General features: G+C 37.5%; 1 protein-coding gene across 1 annotated transcript in view; it reads left to right on the forward strand.

Annotated features, from left to right (window-relative positions):
* The window catches only part of LOC131427365 (guanylate cyclase 32E), a 41,287-nt gene that overhangs the window by 14,696 nt on the left and 11,137 nt on the right, over positions 1-15,454 (forward strand). The window contains exons 7-11 of the mRNA XM_058590487.1: positions 13,913-14,069; positions 14,135-14,225; positions 14,353-14,505; positions 14,592-14,917; positions 14,987-15,101. Coding sequence (XP_058446470.1) covers positions 13,913-14,069; positions 14,135-14,225; positions 14,353-14,505; positions 14,592-14,917; positions 14,987-15,101 — 842 coding nt within the window. The remainder of the gene's footprint in view (positions 1-13,912; positions 14,070-14,134; positions 14,226-14,352; positions 14,506-14,591; positions 14,918-14,986; positions 15,102-15,454) is intronic.

The raw sequence follows: 15,454 nt of genomic DNA on the forward strand, positions 1-15,454 counted from the left end.
GCAGGAGCATGATTTTTCTTTTTTCGGCACTGATGCGTAAATTTCTGTTTTTGTAAAGTAGTACGTAATAGTAATGACAAATCGGTTTCCAATAGAACCTTACTTTTATTTATTTTGAGCGTGATTGTTCTCGAAAACATTCATTTGGTCAGGTTGGCCGAGTTTTGTGCGGGGTTGGTTGGCCGAGTTGTAATTTTAGCTTATAGCAAAGTGCACTTGGATATTTATGAAATGTTATCCTAGTTTTGGACGGAATTGGATATTATGCTTATATTGACGATATATTGAAAAATATACTTAAGAAACAAGTAATGGAAATAAATCAAAATTATGTCAAATTGTCAAAGGAAAAGATGATGATGATGAATCAAATGCCATCAAAACTTTTAGCATTTAGAGTTCCTTACAGGACAGAATGACCCAACCCCGAACAAAACTCGTCCATCAGTATAGAATCTGCTGCAGATGTAGCCATTCTGAAAATGACAGACCTCTCCCCAAGGCAAGTATGCGAACTGATTCGGAGGAGCCCCGAGTAGATGTGAATAGCAAACAAAGAACAAAATAATGACAAATTTCACCATCATATTTTGTTTTGATGTTACTGTGCTGTCATAGCGATACTTGATATTTTCTTGATATTTCATCAAAGGATTAAAGGAATAGTACGATGTCTATTAAGCATTAAAATAAGTCATTAAATCTTATTTAGTAATTGATGAGATATTTCAATTTAATTAAGTACAATTGATCCCGTAGTTCTATCTTCAAATAAAATACAATTGAATAAACTGGATCAGAATCAGATGAATAAACTTTGAATAAACTGGATCAGAATACTTATGATATTATTCTTTTCCGGGTACTAGATAATCCAATAGCTGAATATTCGTCTTTTATAAATATTTTGTTCTTGTTTTGATATTACAATGACAGAATTTGATACTCTGTTGCTTTTTTCTCATACAGACAAATAAGGTTTTTTATATTTCAACTCTTATTTCAAACTAAATAATTTTAATTTCTACCATTGAGATGTTCGGTTTTAATAATAAAATTTACTATTGGTTTGCCAATCACTTCTACCCGGGGCGTCTAAATTTTATCAATAAATGTTGGTGGAGGAAAAGATAGTCGTGAAGCTGAAAATGCTCACTAATGCTTCCGAAACTAAGTCCAGAATAGTTAAAAAGACTCAAAAATGAGGAAGAGAATTTTTTTACGTACCTTCATAATAATTCTGAATGTTATGCGGCTTTCCGTTTTTTTCAATTACAGGTTGACGCATGCGAATTGCACGAAAATTGTGGAGCCTGTTAAAAAAGTCACCTATCAAAGGGTTGCAAGTCTCAACTTTATTTAAAAAATTCTTGATTTACAGTTTGATGACTGTACATTTTTCATACAATCGTATAAGTGCCAATAAAGTGACAAAAGAGAAAGGTATTTTTTTAGATCTATTTAGGTTGCTGAACAAATGTTGAGAGTACCAATTAATTCGGTCCGTTTTTTGTCCACTAGATACTACTTTTTCTTACCTCTTAGACAATTTTTGAATTCCATCTCGAAAAAATATCTCGTCTTTTGAGGTGATCCAAGTTTGAATCCAATGTTCGATTTCTGCGAAAAAAGTTAACCGATGACCTGCCAGATCGTGCTGCATCCGTCGGAAAAAAACAGTAGGGGAAAGTCTTATAAAGCGCCCCTGCTAGCCAAAATGCCCCCTTTCCTTTCTTAAGCGTTGGAGACTTTTCTGAACCAAAGTTTTATCACTAACACTATCTTTTCGTAGGATCTTTCTGCTATGCAAGTTTGGTGGTTGTCGTTTGCGGGAAAGTATGAGAAAACTAAAAATTTCATTTGGCAGCTTTTCGATGTAAGGTTTTGCTTCGACTAAATAGATGTTTTATTCGCCATTTCTTTGACATACTGATTATCTTAAAACAGTAACTTTATGGACATTTCAAGAAGCATAATGAATAATTGTTGTGGGATAAAATGTCTTTTGTTGTGTGTCATGCCACTGATTTGTTTTTTTTTTTCATAAATACGTTTATTTCTTAAGGCAGTTTACATAAGTTTTTCTTCGCCGTAGCATCACTTTTACATAATATTCTTATCCTAATTTAATTCTAACATAGTCACAACGTTTTGCATTTATTAAAACATATTCTCTTATTACTTAAATATCATCTTAGGTAACTCGTCATTAATTATGAAATCTACTCGGACATATTATTTGAACCAAACGATTAACTTCTATTAATTATAAAATAAGCTGTTATTTTCAGACATTTTGTTAATAATTTCATAAACTGTTTCGAGTTTGTTTGTATCATTACATTATTTTTATTCTAATTTAGCTATTGGTTGAACTCATGGACGCAGCTGGGATCAGAACTAAGTCTTGAAAGGGGCCTTTATTAAATTGAAACTCCAGTTTTCTTTATGAAATGATAAATAAGTTTCATGTATGAAAGGTCACGACAAGCAAGAATGTCTCGAACTGGGATATTGGATAGTCTACCTTGGGTACGCAAAGAATTTATTAGTTGAGATCTGACATCACGATACTCCACGCATGTCCAAACGACATGATCAATATCTCGATAACCTTCGCCACAAGCACAATGATTAGTCTCGGAGAGCCCAATTCGAAGGAGATGTGCATCTAACGTGTAGTGATTGGACATGAGTCTGGACATCACACGAATGAAATCTCTACTCACATCCAGTCCCCTGAACCATGCCTTTGTCGATATTTTCGGAATAATTGAGTGCATCCACCGACCCAGATCATCTTTATCCCAAGAAGCTTGCCAGCTGGCAAGTGTTCTTTGGCGAGACGAGCTATAGAATTCGTTGGAAGCAATTGGTCTCTCATAAATTTCACCCTCAATAGCACCACGTTTGGCTAAAATATCGGCTCTTTCATTGCCAGGAATGGAGCAATGAGCCGGGACCCAGACTATAGTGATTAGATAATTATTGTTCAATATGTCGTTCAGGCACTGTTTTATTTTGCCCAGGAAAAACGGTTCAGTCTTGCCAGTCATGTTTGAGCGAATGGCTTCAATTGCACTCAGACTATCTGTGAAGAGGAAATAATGGTTTGGAATTAATGTGACGATTACACTCAAACTATAATGAACTGCTGCTAGCTCTGCTATATAAACAGATGCAGGTTCTTGAAGCCTAAATGAGGCCGAAACATTATTGTTGAACATACCAAACCCTGTCGCTTCTTCAATTCGCGATCCGTCCGTGTAAAACATTTTCTCAGAGTCAATATGCCTGAACTTACTTGAAAATATTTTTGGGATTTCCGTCGAACGTAGATGATCCGGGATTCCACGCACTTCGCGCTGCATGGATGTATCGAAAAATAAAGTTGAGTCAGGGACATTTAGGAGGCTGACACGGATAGGAATATATCTTGAAGGGTTGATTTCCTGTGACATATGGTTAAAATATACTGTCATGAATTTTGTTTGAGATCGAAGCTCGACTAGTCGTTCGAAATTATTAATTACCATGGGATTCAGCACCTCACATCTTATTAGCAGGCGTGATGAAAGCTCCCAAAATCGATCTTTTAATGGAAGAACTCCCGCCAGAACTTCAAGACTCATTGTATGTGTCGAATGCATGCACCCTAAAGCAATTCGCAAACAACGATACTGAATTCGCTCCAGTTTGATAATATGAGAGTTTGCAGCGGAACGAAAGCAAACGCATCCATATTCCATCACTGAAAGTATCGTTGTCTGATACAATTTTATTAGATCTTCCGGATGAGAACCCCACCAAGATCCTGTTATTGTTCGAAGAAAATTTACTCTTTGTTGGCATTTCGTTATCAGATACCTAATGTGTCCTCCCCACGTGCATTTGGAATCGAACCACACCCCGAGGTATTTAAAAGTTAAAACCTGTTGGATCATTCTTCCCATCATATGGAGCTGAAGCTGCGCGGGATCATGCTTTCTTGAAAAGACGACTAACTCTGTTTTCTCCGCAGAGAATTCGATACCAAGATGAACAGCCCAATCGGACAAGTTATCTAAGGTATCTTGCAATGGTTTATGCAGATCAATAGTTTTGGGTCCAGTAACTGAAACCACGCCATCATCTGTCAATTGTCTTAGTGTACATGGGGTTACTAGACAGCTGTCAATGTCATTTACGTAAAAATTATAGAGGAGCGGACTGAGACATGAGCCTTGCGGGAGACCCATGTAACTATTTCTGAGTGTTGCCAAATCGCCATGTGAAAAATGCATGTGTTTCTCTGACAAAAGGTTGTGCAAATAATTATTTATAACCGCTGGGAGTCCATTTTGGTGAAGCTTGTCTGAAAGAACATCAATGGAAACTGAATCAAATGCTCCTTTAATGTCTAAAAATACAGATGCCATTTGTTGCTTTTGAGCGAAGGCAATTTGGATGTCAGACGAAAGTAATGCAAGGCAATCATTCGTCCCTTTATTTCTACGGAAGCCAAACTGAGTATCTGACAACAAACCGTTCGTCTCGACCCAAGTGTCGAGACGTCGTAGAATAATTTTTTCGAACAATTTTCTGATGCAGGACAACATCGCAATGGGTCTATATGAGTTGTGATTGGAAGCTGGTTTCCCCGGTTTTTGAATGGCGATAACTTTCACTTGTCTCCAGTCAGGTGGAACAATATTTTGCTCAAGAAACTTGTTGAACAATTCCAACAAACGTCTTTTTGCGAGGTTGGGCAGATTCTTCACCAAGTTGAATTTAATTCTGTCCAACCCTGGAGCGTTATTGTTACAAGACAAGAGTGCTATAGAAAATTCCATCATTGAAAATGGGTTATTAATAAAACCATTATTTGGAGAAGATTCCCGTATAATGCTCTGCGTAGGAACAGAATCTGTGCAAACTTTCCTAGCAAAGTCAAATATCCATCGGTTCGAGTATTCATCACTCTCATTGCCCACGTTACGATTCCTCATTCGTCTGGCCGTGTTCCAAAGAGTGCTCATTGAGGTATCTCTTGACAAACCTTCGACAAAATGTCTCCAATAGCTACATTTTTTGGCTCGAAGTATGCTCTTGTACTTGGTTTCTAAAACCATAAGTTTTTCAAAATTCTGAGGAGTTCCTCCTCCCCGTTTTAGAAACGTCTTGCAAGCATTTTGTTTTGCGAGTTTAGCCTCTGAGCACTCTTTGTCCCACCAGGGGTTGGGAGGCCTTCTATTAGTCGTTGGCCCAGGAAAGCGTTTAGTTTGGGATTGTTCTGCTGCCTCCAGAATCGAACAAATGAGGAAGTCATATTCTTCAAGTGGAGGGAGCTCTTCCATTGAATTCAAAATACTAGAGATACTACTTTGGTATTTAATCCAGTCGATATTTTTTGTCAAATCATATGGAATACTAGCGGAAGTAGCAATGCAATTGCTACTGCTAATTGAGATGATGATTGGTAAATGATCGCTACCGTGTAAATCAGGCAGTATTTTCCAGGTGCAATCTAGTCGAATTGATGTTGAGCAAAGAGATAGATCTAATGCACTTGGGCGTGCCGGAGGTCTTGGGATCCGTGTCATGCTACCCATATTTAATACCGTCATGCTAAAATTGTCACAAATGTTTTGTATTAAAGATGATCTGCTATCATTGTAAACGGAACCCCACATAATACCGTGCGAATTTAAATCCCCCAGAATCAATCGTGGTGCAGGAAGGGCTTCAACCATTTCGTTAAGCTGTTGCTGTCCAACTTGTGCTTTTGGAGGAATATAAACCGAAGCCATGCAAATATCTTTGCCTTTAATGTTTATTTGGCAAGCAACAACTTCTATACTAGAAGTTGAAGGGATGTTTAATCTATAAAAGGAATAGCATTTCTTAATTCCCAAAAGCACTCCACCATACGGAGAGTCTCTATCGAGACGTATAATGTTAAAATCATTAAAATTTAAAGCTATGTTTGAAGTAAGCCATGTTTCGCATAAAGCAAATACATCACATTTTTGACTATGCAATAATATTTTAAATGAATCAAGTTTTGGCATGATGCTTCGACAATTCCACTGCAGGACAGTGATTGTATCATTTGCGACGGGTGATAAATTATCCATCAAAAGATACAAAACCTGAGACAATTGGCCATTGAGCTGATAACTGCTTCAAAAAGGTTCTAGCTATTGGAAGGAATGCCATTATGAGGGTCTTTAAGGGTTCAGATATATTGAATGCTGAGAAAATCCATTCAACAATTTCCGAAAACTTCAGTAATCCTGTTGGTGGCTGTGAAATGGAGCCCACTGGATTATTATCTTTTTCTGTACTAGATCCTGGATTGGTTTGTGAATTTGACAAACCAGGAGGCACAGTCTTTGGTTTTGACTTTTTTTGTTTAACACGGGGATCTTTTTTTGAAGATGAAATTTTAGGTGTCTTTTTTGGTAATTTGGAGGAAGACTTCTTTCTCTTAACTGACCCTTGGGTAGTGATAAACGAATTACCTTCACTATTTTCGTCAGAGTCAGAGTCCTCTGGTTCCTCTAGATTTGAAAACCCGTTTTCGGTTTCCAAAGGGGGGACATCAATGACCGTTTTAAGCATTTCTGCATATGTGCGCTTAGACCGTGCTTTTAAAGAAAGCTTAATTTTGTCTTTGTGCACTTTAAATGCAGTGCATACTGAAATATCATCATGAGGACTATTCCCACAATAAATACATTTTTCAATTTCCTTGTTGCAATCATTATCTTTATGAGGCCCTTCACACTTAATACATTTTGGTTTATTACTACAGTAAGTAGCTGTGTGGCCGAATTTTTTGCAGTTCGTACAATTCATTACATTTGGAACAAAAAGCCGAACAGGGAGGCGAATTTTATCGACATAGACATGGGACGGCAACGCAGACCCGGCAAATGTCACTCGAAACGAGTCTGATGGGCGATAAACTTTTTTTCCCTCTTCATAAACTACTGAGTACAGTTGTTTGCACTCCAGTATTTTCACACCCTCAAGCATAGAGTTCTTGAAACGACCAACACCATGCTTGAGTAAATCATCTACCGAAAGACTCGCTTCGGTAACAACACCGTCAATTTCGACATCTTTGGAGGGTATGTAAACTTTATACTCTTTATTGAAATGTTCTGAAGAGACAATATCATTCGCGTGTTTCAAATTATTTACCACAACACGAATTTTATCGTTATTTACTTTTATGATCTCTTTGATTGAAGAGAATCGTGATGTCAAACCTTTATTAATTTGAAAAATGTTTAATGGCTTTGATATACGTCTAAAAAAGACTATCCAAGGCCCAGAAGAGCTCTCCTGATATTTTTTCGTTCGTGGGGGTATCGGATTCATGCTAGGATTTACGTCCATGGATTCATCCATTACATTAAAATTTTTAACTAAACTTTAAAATAAAATTTGAAACCAACACTACACAGTACTCAATCAAAAGGAAAAGAAAAAACTTCTACCTTGAAATTGTTGTCTATCTCCGTTGCACTGCCGTGTAGATCCTCGTTGCTCTAGATGTTCTTGTTGGATGTATCTGGACGTTGATACAATGCTGAAGCTCACTGTAGCGATAGAATATGATGTGATGCTACTGCTACCTGACATCCAGCACCACTCGAATTCCGATTTGCTTTCGTCTTCGCCAGCTGTAACCAGCGCAGGTCACCGGTGTATACCTGCGTGTTGTATGGCAGTGGAGAGACCGAGTTGTCTTGTCTCCTTCTTCCTTGTGCTCCGCACCGATATGCTTCTGCACCGAAGTGCCTTCGCACCGGTGTGCCTTTGCACTCTCCTGCTTCTATGTGCCTTTGCACTCTTCCTCTTCGATGTGCCTTTGCACTCTTCTGCTCAGCACTTGTGGCTGTATATTGCGGCCTGGGTAGAGTTTGGGAAACGCCCTTTGTTGTTTCCTTCACCAGCTTGGCCCAGCACTAGGGCTCTCTTATGCAGCACGACTATACGTTTTAACGGCTGCTGCCAACAGGTCTCTACCTGTAGTTCAACCGTTGTCGTATTTAACGCGTGTAAACCAACCAGCGTTATTAAACTGTACGCTTCTATACACAACCTTCTCGGTTGAACGGCTATTACTGAATGACTGATTTGTTGTTAGACTTATTTTACGGCTGCTGGGGCATTATGTCTGAGGCGAGCGAAAAAAATAAGAATGAGGCCACTTTGGAAAATGTGTTTATATCAATCAATTCTCATCTTTTCTATTGGAGTCATTGAAAATTATGCTCCTCATCCGTATTGCAATGAAATACTTACATTCTCGAGGAAAATATATCAATACACTTGGAAATATCTCAATGTGTTCTTAAGGGGGGGCATATTATAACACTTTACCCTAATCAGAAGGATCAATATCAGGAGAGCGTTTCCAAATATTTTTTTACGACTTTCGCGATATGAGGCCGAGCGTTGTCATGCAGGAGAGTAACTTTATCATGCATTTGCTTGTATTCCGGCCGTTCCATATTTCTCATTTGGTTCTGGAATTCTGTTTCAGTTCCTGAATCCAGAATATTGGTTCTGGTGTGGATAAATGAATGATGACAAAACGTACTCAACAGTTGTAAACATTGGATGAATTCCGCAAATCGGTTCTTTTAAGATCCATGAAAATATTCCCGGGGGAAGGGTATAGCTTGATGGATTAGTCAGTGCCTATCACGCAGCCCGCCTGGGTTCGATTTCCAATACCACCTAAAGGGTCCGAAAGCTTTTCTGGCTCGAAGAGGCAAAGGTTGCCTTAAGGTTAAAACCTCTATATATTTTTGTCGTCAATAAGTCGTATTTTAGTATGGATGAGCCGTTACAATAAATTCGTTGCAAAATTCATACAATCAACTAATACGATTGATAATCTATATTTAGAATTGTGAAAGAAGCATGTCAGTTCTATTCGTTCACGTCGTCCAGTTATGACTGTGACATTACCCATTCGTCTTTTTTTCGTTACTTTTAGAAAAAGCGATGAGATTGTTTGCTCCAAGAGGGCATTTTACTCCATCTCTCCTTACTAGAAGTCAAGACGCCAAACTATACTAAAGATTTACATATCATAGTATGTTTTGTTTTGAGTAACTGATTCGGTATTCGCAACGATACAGAAAATACCACGTAGAAAGCTTTTTTTGGCTTGAATATGACGAATACATTACGGAGTCGCAAGAAGTGCATGGAAGTTATAAATTTGTTTTAATTCACCTGGTGGAGTAATGACGCCTTTCGCATATCAAAAATATTCTCATATATAATATTATGAGGGTTTTCAAAATAATTTTCCTTGCTTCCTGAAAGAAAATAAAAAAGTCCGTTAGACCATCTCTGAGAAAACGAAGTTTGTTCCACTTTTGCATGTTGCTTCCGGAACTGGTATTATCAAAGTCGGTTCGTATGACCATAATCTGACATGACTTACAAACTCTATTAGTGTTTAGTCAAATTTATATTATCTTCTACGATTTCGATATCCTGTCTCTTTAAACGACGGTTTGACATTGTATACACTTATCATCGTGTAATTCCGGAGTCGAAAGTCGCATGCGAAGAAAACTCAGCAGTTTTGTATGGGACCATAACAGCTTTCATTTGAATCTATGATTGTAAAAATCGGTCAAGCTCAGAGCTGCAAATTGTCAGTCATGTCAAATGACCTTGACAGACTGACTAAAATCATCGTCAACTATAATCGGTACGGTCAAAGTGTCAAATGAGATACTCGATAGTTCCATGACCAAGTAGAAGTATACTCAGTCAAAGGCAGACGACTTTTTTGTTTTCTCTGTCATTCTCCTATTCCCTGTTGAAGTAAAAAAGAATCCATGAGAGTACTAACATATACATAAATTGATAAAGTTTATTGTTCTTTGCAAAAAGTAATCGAGCTTCGGAGTTTATTGGTGTAAATGAATTTAATTCAATGTTCATGGTGCTTGATTAATATTTAGTCACCTCGTAATCAAGCAGTGACAGGAGAAATGAAGATAATATCAATCGCATCGGCAATCAATGAGCGTCCTGGTGAGTATAATATCAAGAGAATTTAAGTTATGACAGATCGGCTCTCAGACGCTCAATATATGATGATTGGTAGAACCTGGTTGGCAGCAGTTCAGTGACATGAGCTTCCCAATCTTCGTCGTGCAAAGTTGCTAGTTGATAGTAACATTTAGTAGCTCTGGTCAAGCTACCTCAGAGAAAATATGTAAGTTTACGATTCCTCCCCTTGGCGAACGACCGAAAAGGTTAAAGCCAAGGTAAAATAATCGATATAAAATAAACTGTTAACGATGCTTCCGAAATCGGAAACCCGGAACCAGAACAGCCGGAATCGGTTTGATTGACCGGCTACAGACGTTGACTACCAATTGGAATAGTTTTGAGTTCAGTTTAGAATTTCGCTTCGTCGCTTTTAGTGACGCTATAATATTTTTAACATCCTTCACCCGGTACTTCGGGAATCACAGATCGGATCCGGATAAAATTCAGGTTTTTTGTATTTGATTACAATAATTACAATAATTTTCTATTGAATCTAAGTTTATGAAAATCGGGTCAAGCATCTCTAAGAAGAATGAGTGGGTTTTATTTCGAAATATATGATATATTTTTTCCCCATTGATTTGTTTGGTCGCCTTCTGATAATGACTTTTTTAAACTAATATTTAACGTGTTTTGCTTGGTCGCTTTAAGTAACGGTATAAATTTTTTAACAAACCTAACCCAGTAATTCCGGAACCCGAAGTTCGATCCTGATGAAATTCAAAAGTTTTCCTTTGATTCATTTGAACCTGTTTGTAAAAATCATTTCAGCCATCTATGAGAAAAGTGAATGCACAAAAAGGTTACATACATATATTCACACATATATACACAAAAATTAGATCATTTGGGCCTCGGTTCGAAATTCGATTTTCACAGTGATTCTATAACCTTCCTATACGAGGTTTGTTACTTATGTATTTAGTATAAAAACTAAAACAGTATTATATTTGATCGGAAATGGTTTCATTGTTTTTCAAAATGTTCTTCTAGATGATTAATACATTTTTGCATACTATTAAACAAATTTTTATAGCATTTTTTCCACTCTTCTTGAGCCCAAAACATGGTTTTTGACAGCTTCTTTAGGAGTATTGAATTGCTCTCCACGCAGTGTATTCTTCACGGAAGGGAACAAATAGAAGTCGTTAGGTGCCAAATCAGAACTGTACGGCGGGTTTTCGTCGTTTTGGGTGATTGAGTCGATGAGTGAGAGTTTGCATTATCGTGATGAAGAATGATTTTGCGTCTTTCGTCATGTAAAACTTCTGGCAAACACAGAAAAAAATAAATTGTGATATCACCTCAAAATCGCTGCACATCATTGTTTAAGTAGATTGTTGTAATATAGCACACCTATGAGCCTTATTGAAACGACGTATGAGTATTGATGTGATTAAGGAGATGTACTGTACTTATTGTAATGTAGCACGACGTAATGAAAAATTGCGTGACGGCAATCGATGTGACCACAAACAATGTGATTTAAAACAACGTAATTGCAAACGATGTATTTCGTGAATATAGGTATTATTATGAACCTATTTTAAACATTTACAAAAACATAAAATGTGGGATTTTATATGGAAACAAAACATATAAGGTAGGTTAAAGTAATAACAAAAACGTATTTTATTTTTTGTTTCAATTACAGATTTTCTTTTGATTTAACATTTGTCGTTTTTCGCTTATTTTATCAATAGTGATCGGACCATGTGTTGCTGTTGCCCTAAAGTTGCTTTCGATCAAGGTACTCGATCACAGATGTTAGCTTAAAAAAATAAAGTTGAATGAACTCTAAAGTTTTGGAGAGCACTTGAAGCACTGGTGGCGTAGATTGCTCTGGTTTTGCATTTTCGAGCATAAATGCAATATTCTGACGGTGTTTCATTGCCATTTGATTTATTGAAAGAAAAAACATCGAACTCTGATACCGGCGCTGGAAATAGAGGTTATACTAAGAAAAATTAGTAGGAATAATTTTCTGAACATTAAATCCGTGGCAGTTATAGCGTTTATGATATTCTTCATTACAAAATATTTCATAATACTTACCAAGAAAACGAAAAAATCTTGTAAGTTTTCCCTGAACTTACGAACTTAGCTCTTAGCTCATGGGCTGTTTACACTTCAGCTGGCTGCCAGCATGCTGGTGTCAGTGTACTGCCCTCTTAGGAAAAAACGTTCAACGGTGGTCCAATGATTGAACGTATTGGACCAACGAAGGACCACCGTTGAACGTTTTTTTCCTAAGAGGGCAGTACACTGACACCAGCATGCTGGCAGCCAGCAGAAGTGTAAACGCTATATCTCGAATGGCCCACAAAGTTTGACACAAACAGCATTGCACTAGGGAAAAACGCTTTAATTTATTAATGCGCGCAATAGTGTAATATCACACCATTTTTGGGGGAAGTATAGATGTGCATTAATTTCAACGTTGTAATAAATCCAAGCGTGTAATAACACGCATTTCATAGGTCAGAATTTTACGCGAACAGAATTAAATCGACGTTCTCATGCTTGATATTACATTATCTGATGAAAATTGTTTACTATATAACTTCGATTGTGATATTATGTCGATTTGCATACAAGATTCAAACAATTTGATGTTTATAAATTCAGTACGTTGTTTTGTTGTAATAATAGAAAATTAGGGTATTATCACTTATGAAAAAATGCAGTATTGTATCCAATTAACATTACGTCTTTATTTCAAGCACATTAGTAGAAATTACATCAAGGATTGTTACAACTTTTTTTGCTGTGTACCAATCAGAATTGACGGTCTTACGACCCTCTAAAACAACGGTAGCGATATGCACGTTTATACCGAAAAAAAAAAACATTGTTTTCTTTGAAGTGCTTCGAGCGCTAACAACTTTTGTTCGATTTGGTTCTCCTTGGAACACCCATACAGTCGATTGCTGTTTAGTTTCGGGCTCATATGAGTAAATGCATGTTTCGTCACCTGTGTAGATGTTATACACCAAATTTGAACAACAACGATAACCAATCGAGTCTGCCCAAGGCTGCCTCCATTTCACGGTACATCACATTGCGATCTTCCATTATCAGATTTTTCACAGCATCGATGTTTTCTGGCAAAACATCTGATTTTGGACGATCGTCTTTGAATTCATCGACAAGCGATCTACGACCACAATTGAATTCGTTATAGCAGTTTTTTACAGTCGCATAGGATGGAGCTACCTGCCAAAAGTCGAAATAAGTTGATTGAAGCACTTTCATCTTGATAATCCACGACTAAAATCGTAATATATCATTGCACGAAAATGTTCACGAATCAATTCCAGTTTTTGCTAAGGTAAAATTTTCAACTCACTGTAAAAAAAAACAAATACCGCTGAAATGACGGAATATTCTGAAGATGGTAATGGTTAAAAATTTCAAACTTTATTATAGAAACGTCAAATCCACCAGCAACACTTAGTGTTGCCAAGGCTGAATACATAAGTAAAAATCACGCGTTTTTTTAGAACGGCCAATAAGCCACCTGTCAACTTCCACTTTCGAAAGAAATTGCAAGCGAGCTATGAAAGATAGAGTATTAAATTAAACACCATACGAAAGAGAAAACTTTTCTCTGCCGTTTACTATTATGACTTACTCTCAGCGAGTGCCGAGTAATTCGGAATTACTCTTCAAAGTGAATGTTGATGAATGGCTTATTGGCCGTTCTCAAAAAATGGCGTGAAATCTACGTATGAGAAAGGCAATATGCAGGTTAATGAATCATGATTTGTGTTGGAACACAAAATGTATTTTGAAATATTATTTACGGAAAATTAAAACGCATTTTTGTTTTCAGAATACTCTGATTTCTATCAAAAATATATTGGAAGTGCGAAGCAAAAATTCCCAAATCGAAAAAGGTACAGCTACAAAGATATCCAGGAGAGGTTGCAGGAGGCATTTTTATCTGTGCTCAGAATTTCTCCGCTTTTCCCGCTGAATCCGCAGTACAAGTAAGAGAATGAAATGTTGTCCACGTATATAAACTTTTTAAAACTTACTACTTTCATAATGGCAGAAAATTGTGCCATCGAATAAAATGGTATGCACGACAGGAACCGTTTCATGTGCCACTTCCAACAAATCCGAAGATATTTCAAGAGATACAGGTATGTGACGATGTTACACGGAAGGAACTTTACTTCCGAACGATTTGTTTCGATAAAAGCAACAATAATTAATATGAAAATGTAGAGCAAACCGTTCAATCTTACTCCCATTTTGCCGCTCGCTTAGGTGCCGATACACGCAGCTCACCTCTACGATGCGGTGTTGATCTACGCTCGGGCAGCGACCGAAGTCATCCAAGGCGGAGGAGATTTTCGAGACGGAAGACAGATTATGCGCCATATTTTCAGTCGCTCATATCATTCGATACAAGGATTCGATGTGAGTGCATAATTCACAACACCGCTAGCACCGTATGTGACATTCATACATTTTTTATCATTCCACTGTCTGTACCCGGGACACAGGTATACATCGACGGGAACGGAGATGCGGAGGGTAATTTTTCTGTCATAGCACTACAGATAGACGAGAAAGTTAACAACTCACTCAACAAGTCCATGCAACCGGTGGGGATGTTCGTGTACAGCAGCAACAGCACCCATCTGCCAGAATTTAAATATTTGAGCTCAACAAAACCGATCATGTGGGTAAAAGGGCGGCCTCCGTTGGCCGAACCGCCTTGCGGATTTCACAACGAAAAATGTCGTCCGAAGACCCGGGATTGGCGATACATCACAGGAATCACGGTGGCTGTCCTGTTCATCACCATACTGGCCGTCATACTTTTCAAGTAGTATAAGACTTAAGACGTTGACTGATGGATTGGCTGACTGATTGGTGGGTTCGTTTTCATTTTCAGACATTATCGATACGAGCAGACCTTGGCGTGTCTTCTGTGGAAAGTGGAGATGAAGGACGTAACCATTATAAATTCCCCGGATATGCTGTATTGTAATGAGTCAAAGAAGAAATTGGTATGTTTTTTTCACATATTTCCATTCAGTAGCATTCAAATGATATGTACCGGCTTCGTAGCAGTTTCTCCGAAAATTTTCCGAAAACATCCTATTGTTAGTTGGTTAAACGCCAACTATACTTAACAAATTAATATTCAAGAATGTGTCTGAATAAACTACACTATATAAAAATACAAAATGTGGATATAGAACAAAATTCAAAATTACTCAAGGGTTGAGCTTTCACGTGACACCATATAGCTTGATACCGAAATCTGGGAACCGGTATAGTAGAATTCGGTACAATCAGAGCTAATATGACCTACACACTGAGCCCAATATAGATGATTTTTTACGTTTTTTGCATCGTT

The sequence above is a fragment of the Malaya genurostris genome, chromosome 2 (assembly GCF_030247185.1).
Source record: "Malaya genurostris strain Urasoe2022 chromosome 2, Malgen_1.1, whole genome shotgun sequence".
Lineage (NCBI taxonomy): Eukaryota > Metazoa > Arthropoda > Insecta > Diptera > Culicidae > Malaya > Malaya genurostris.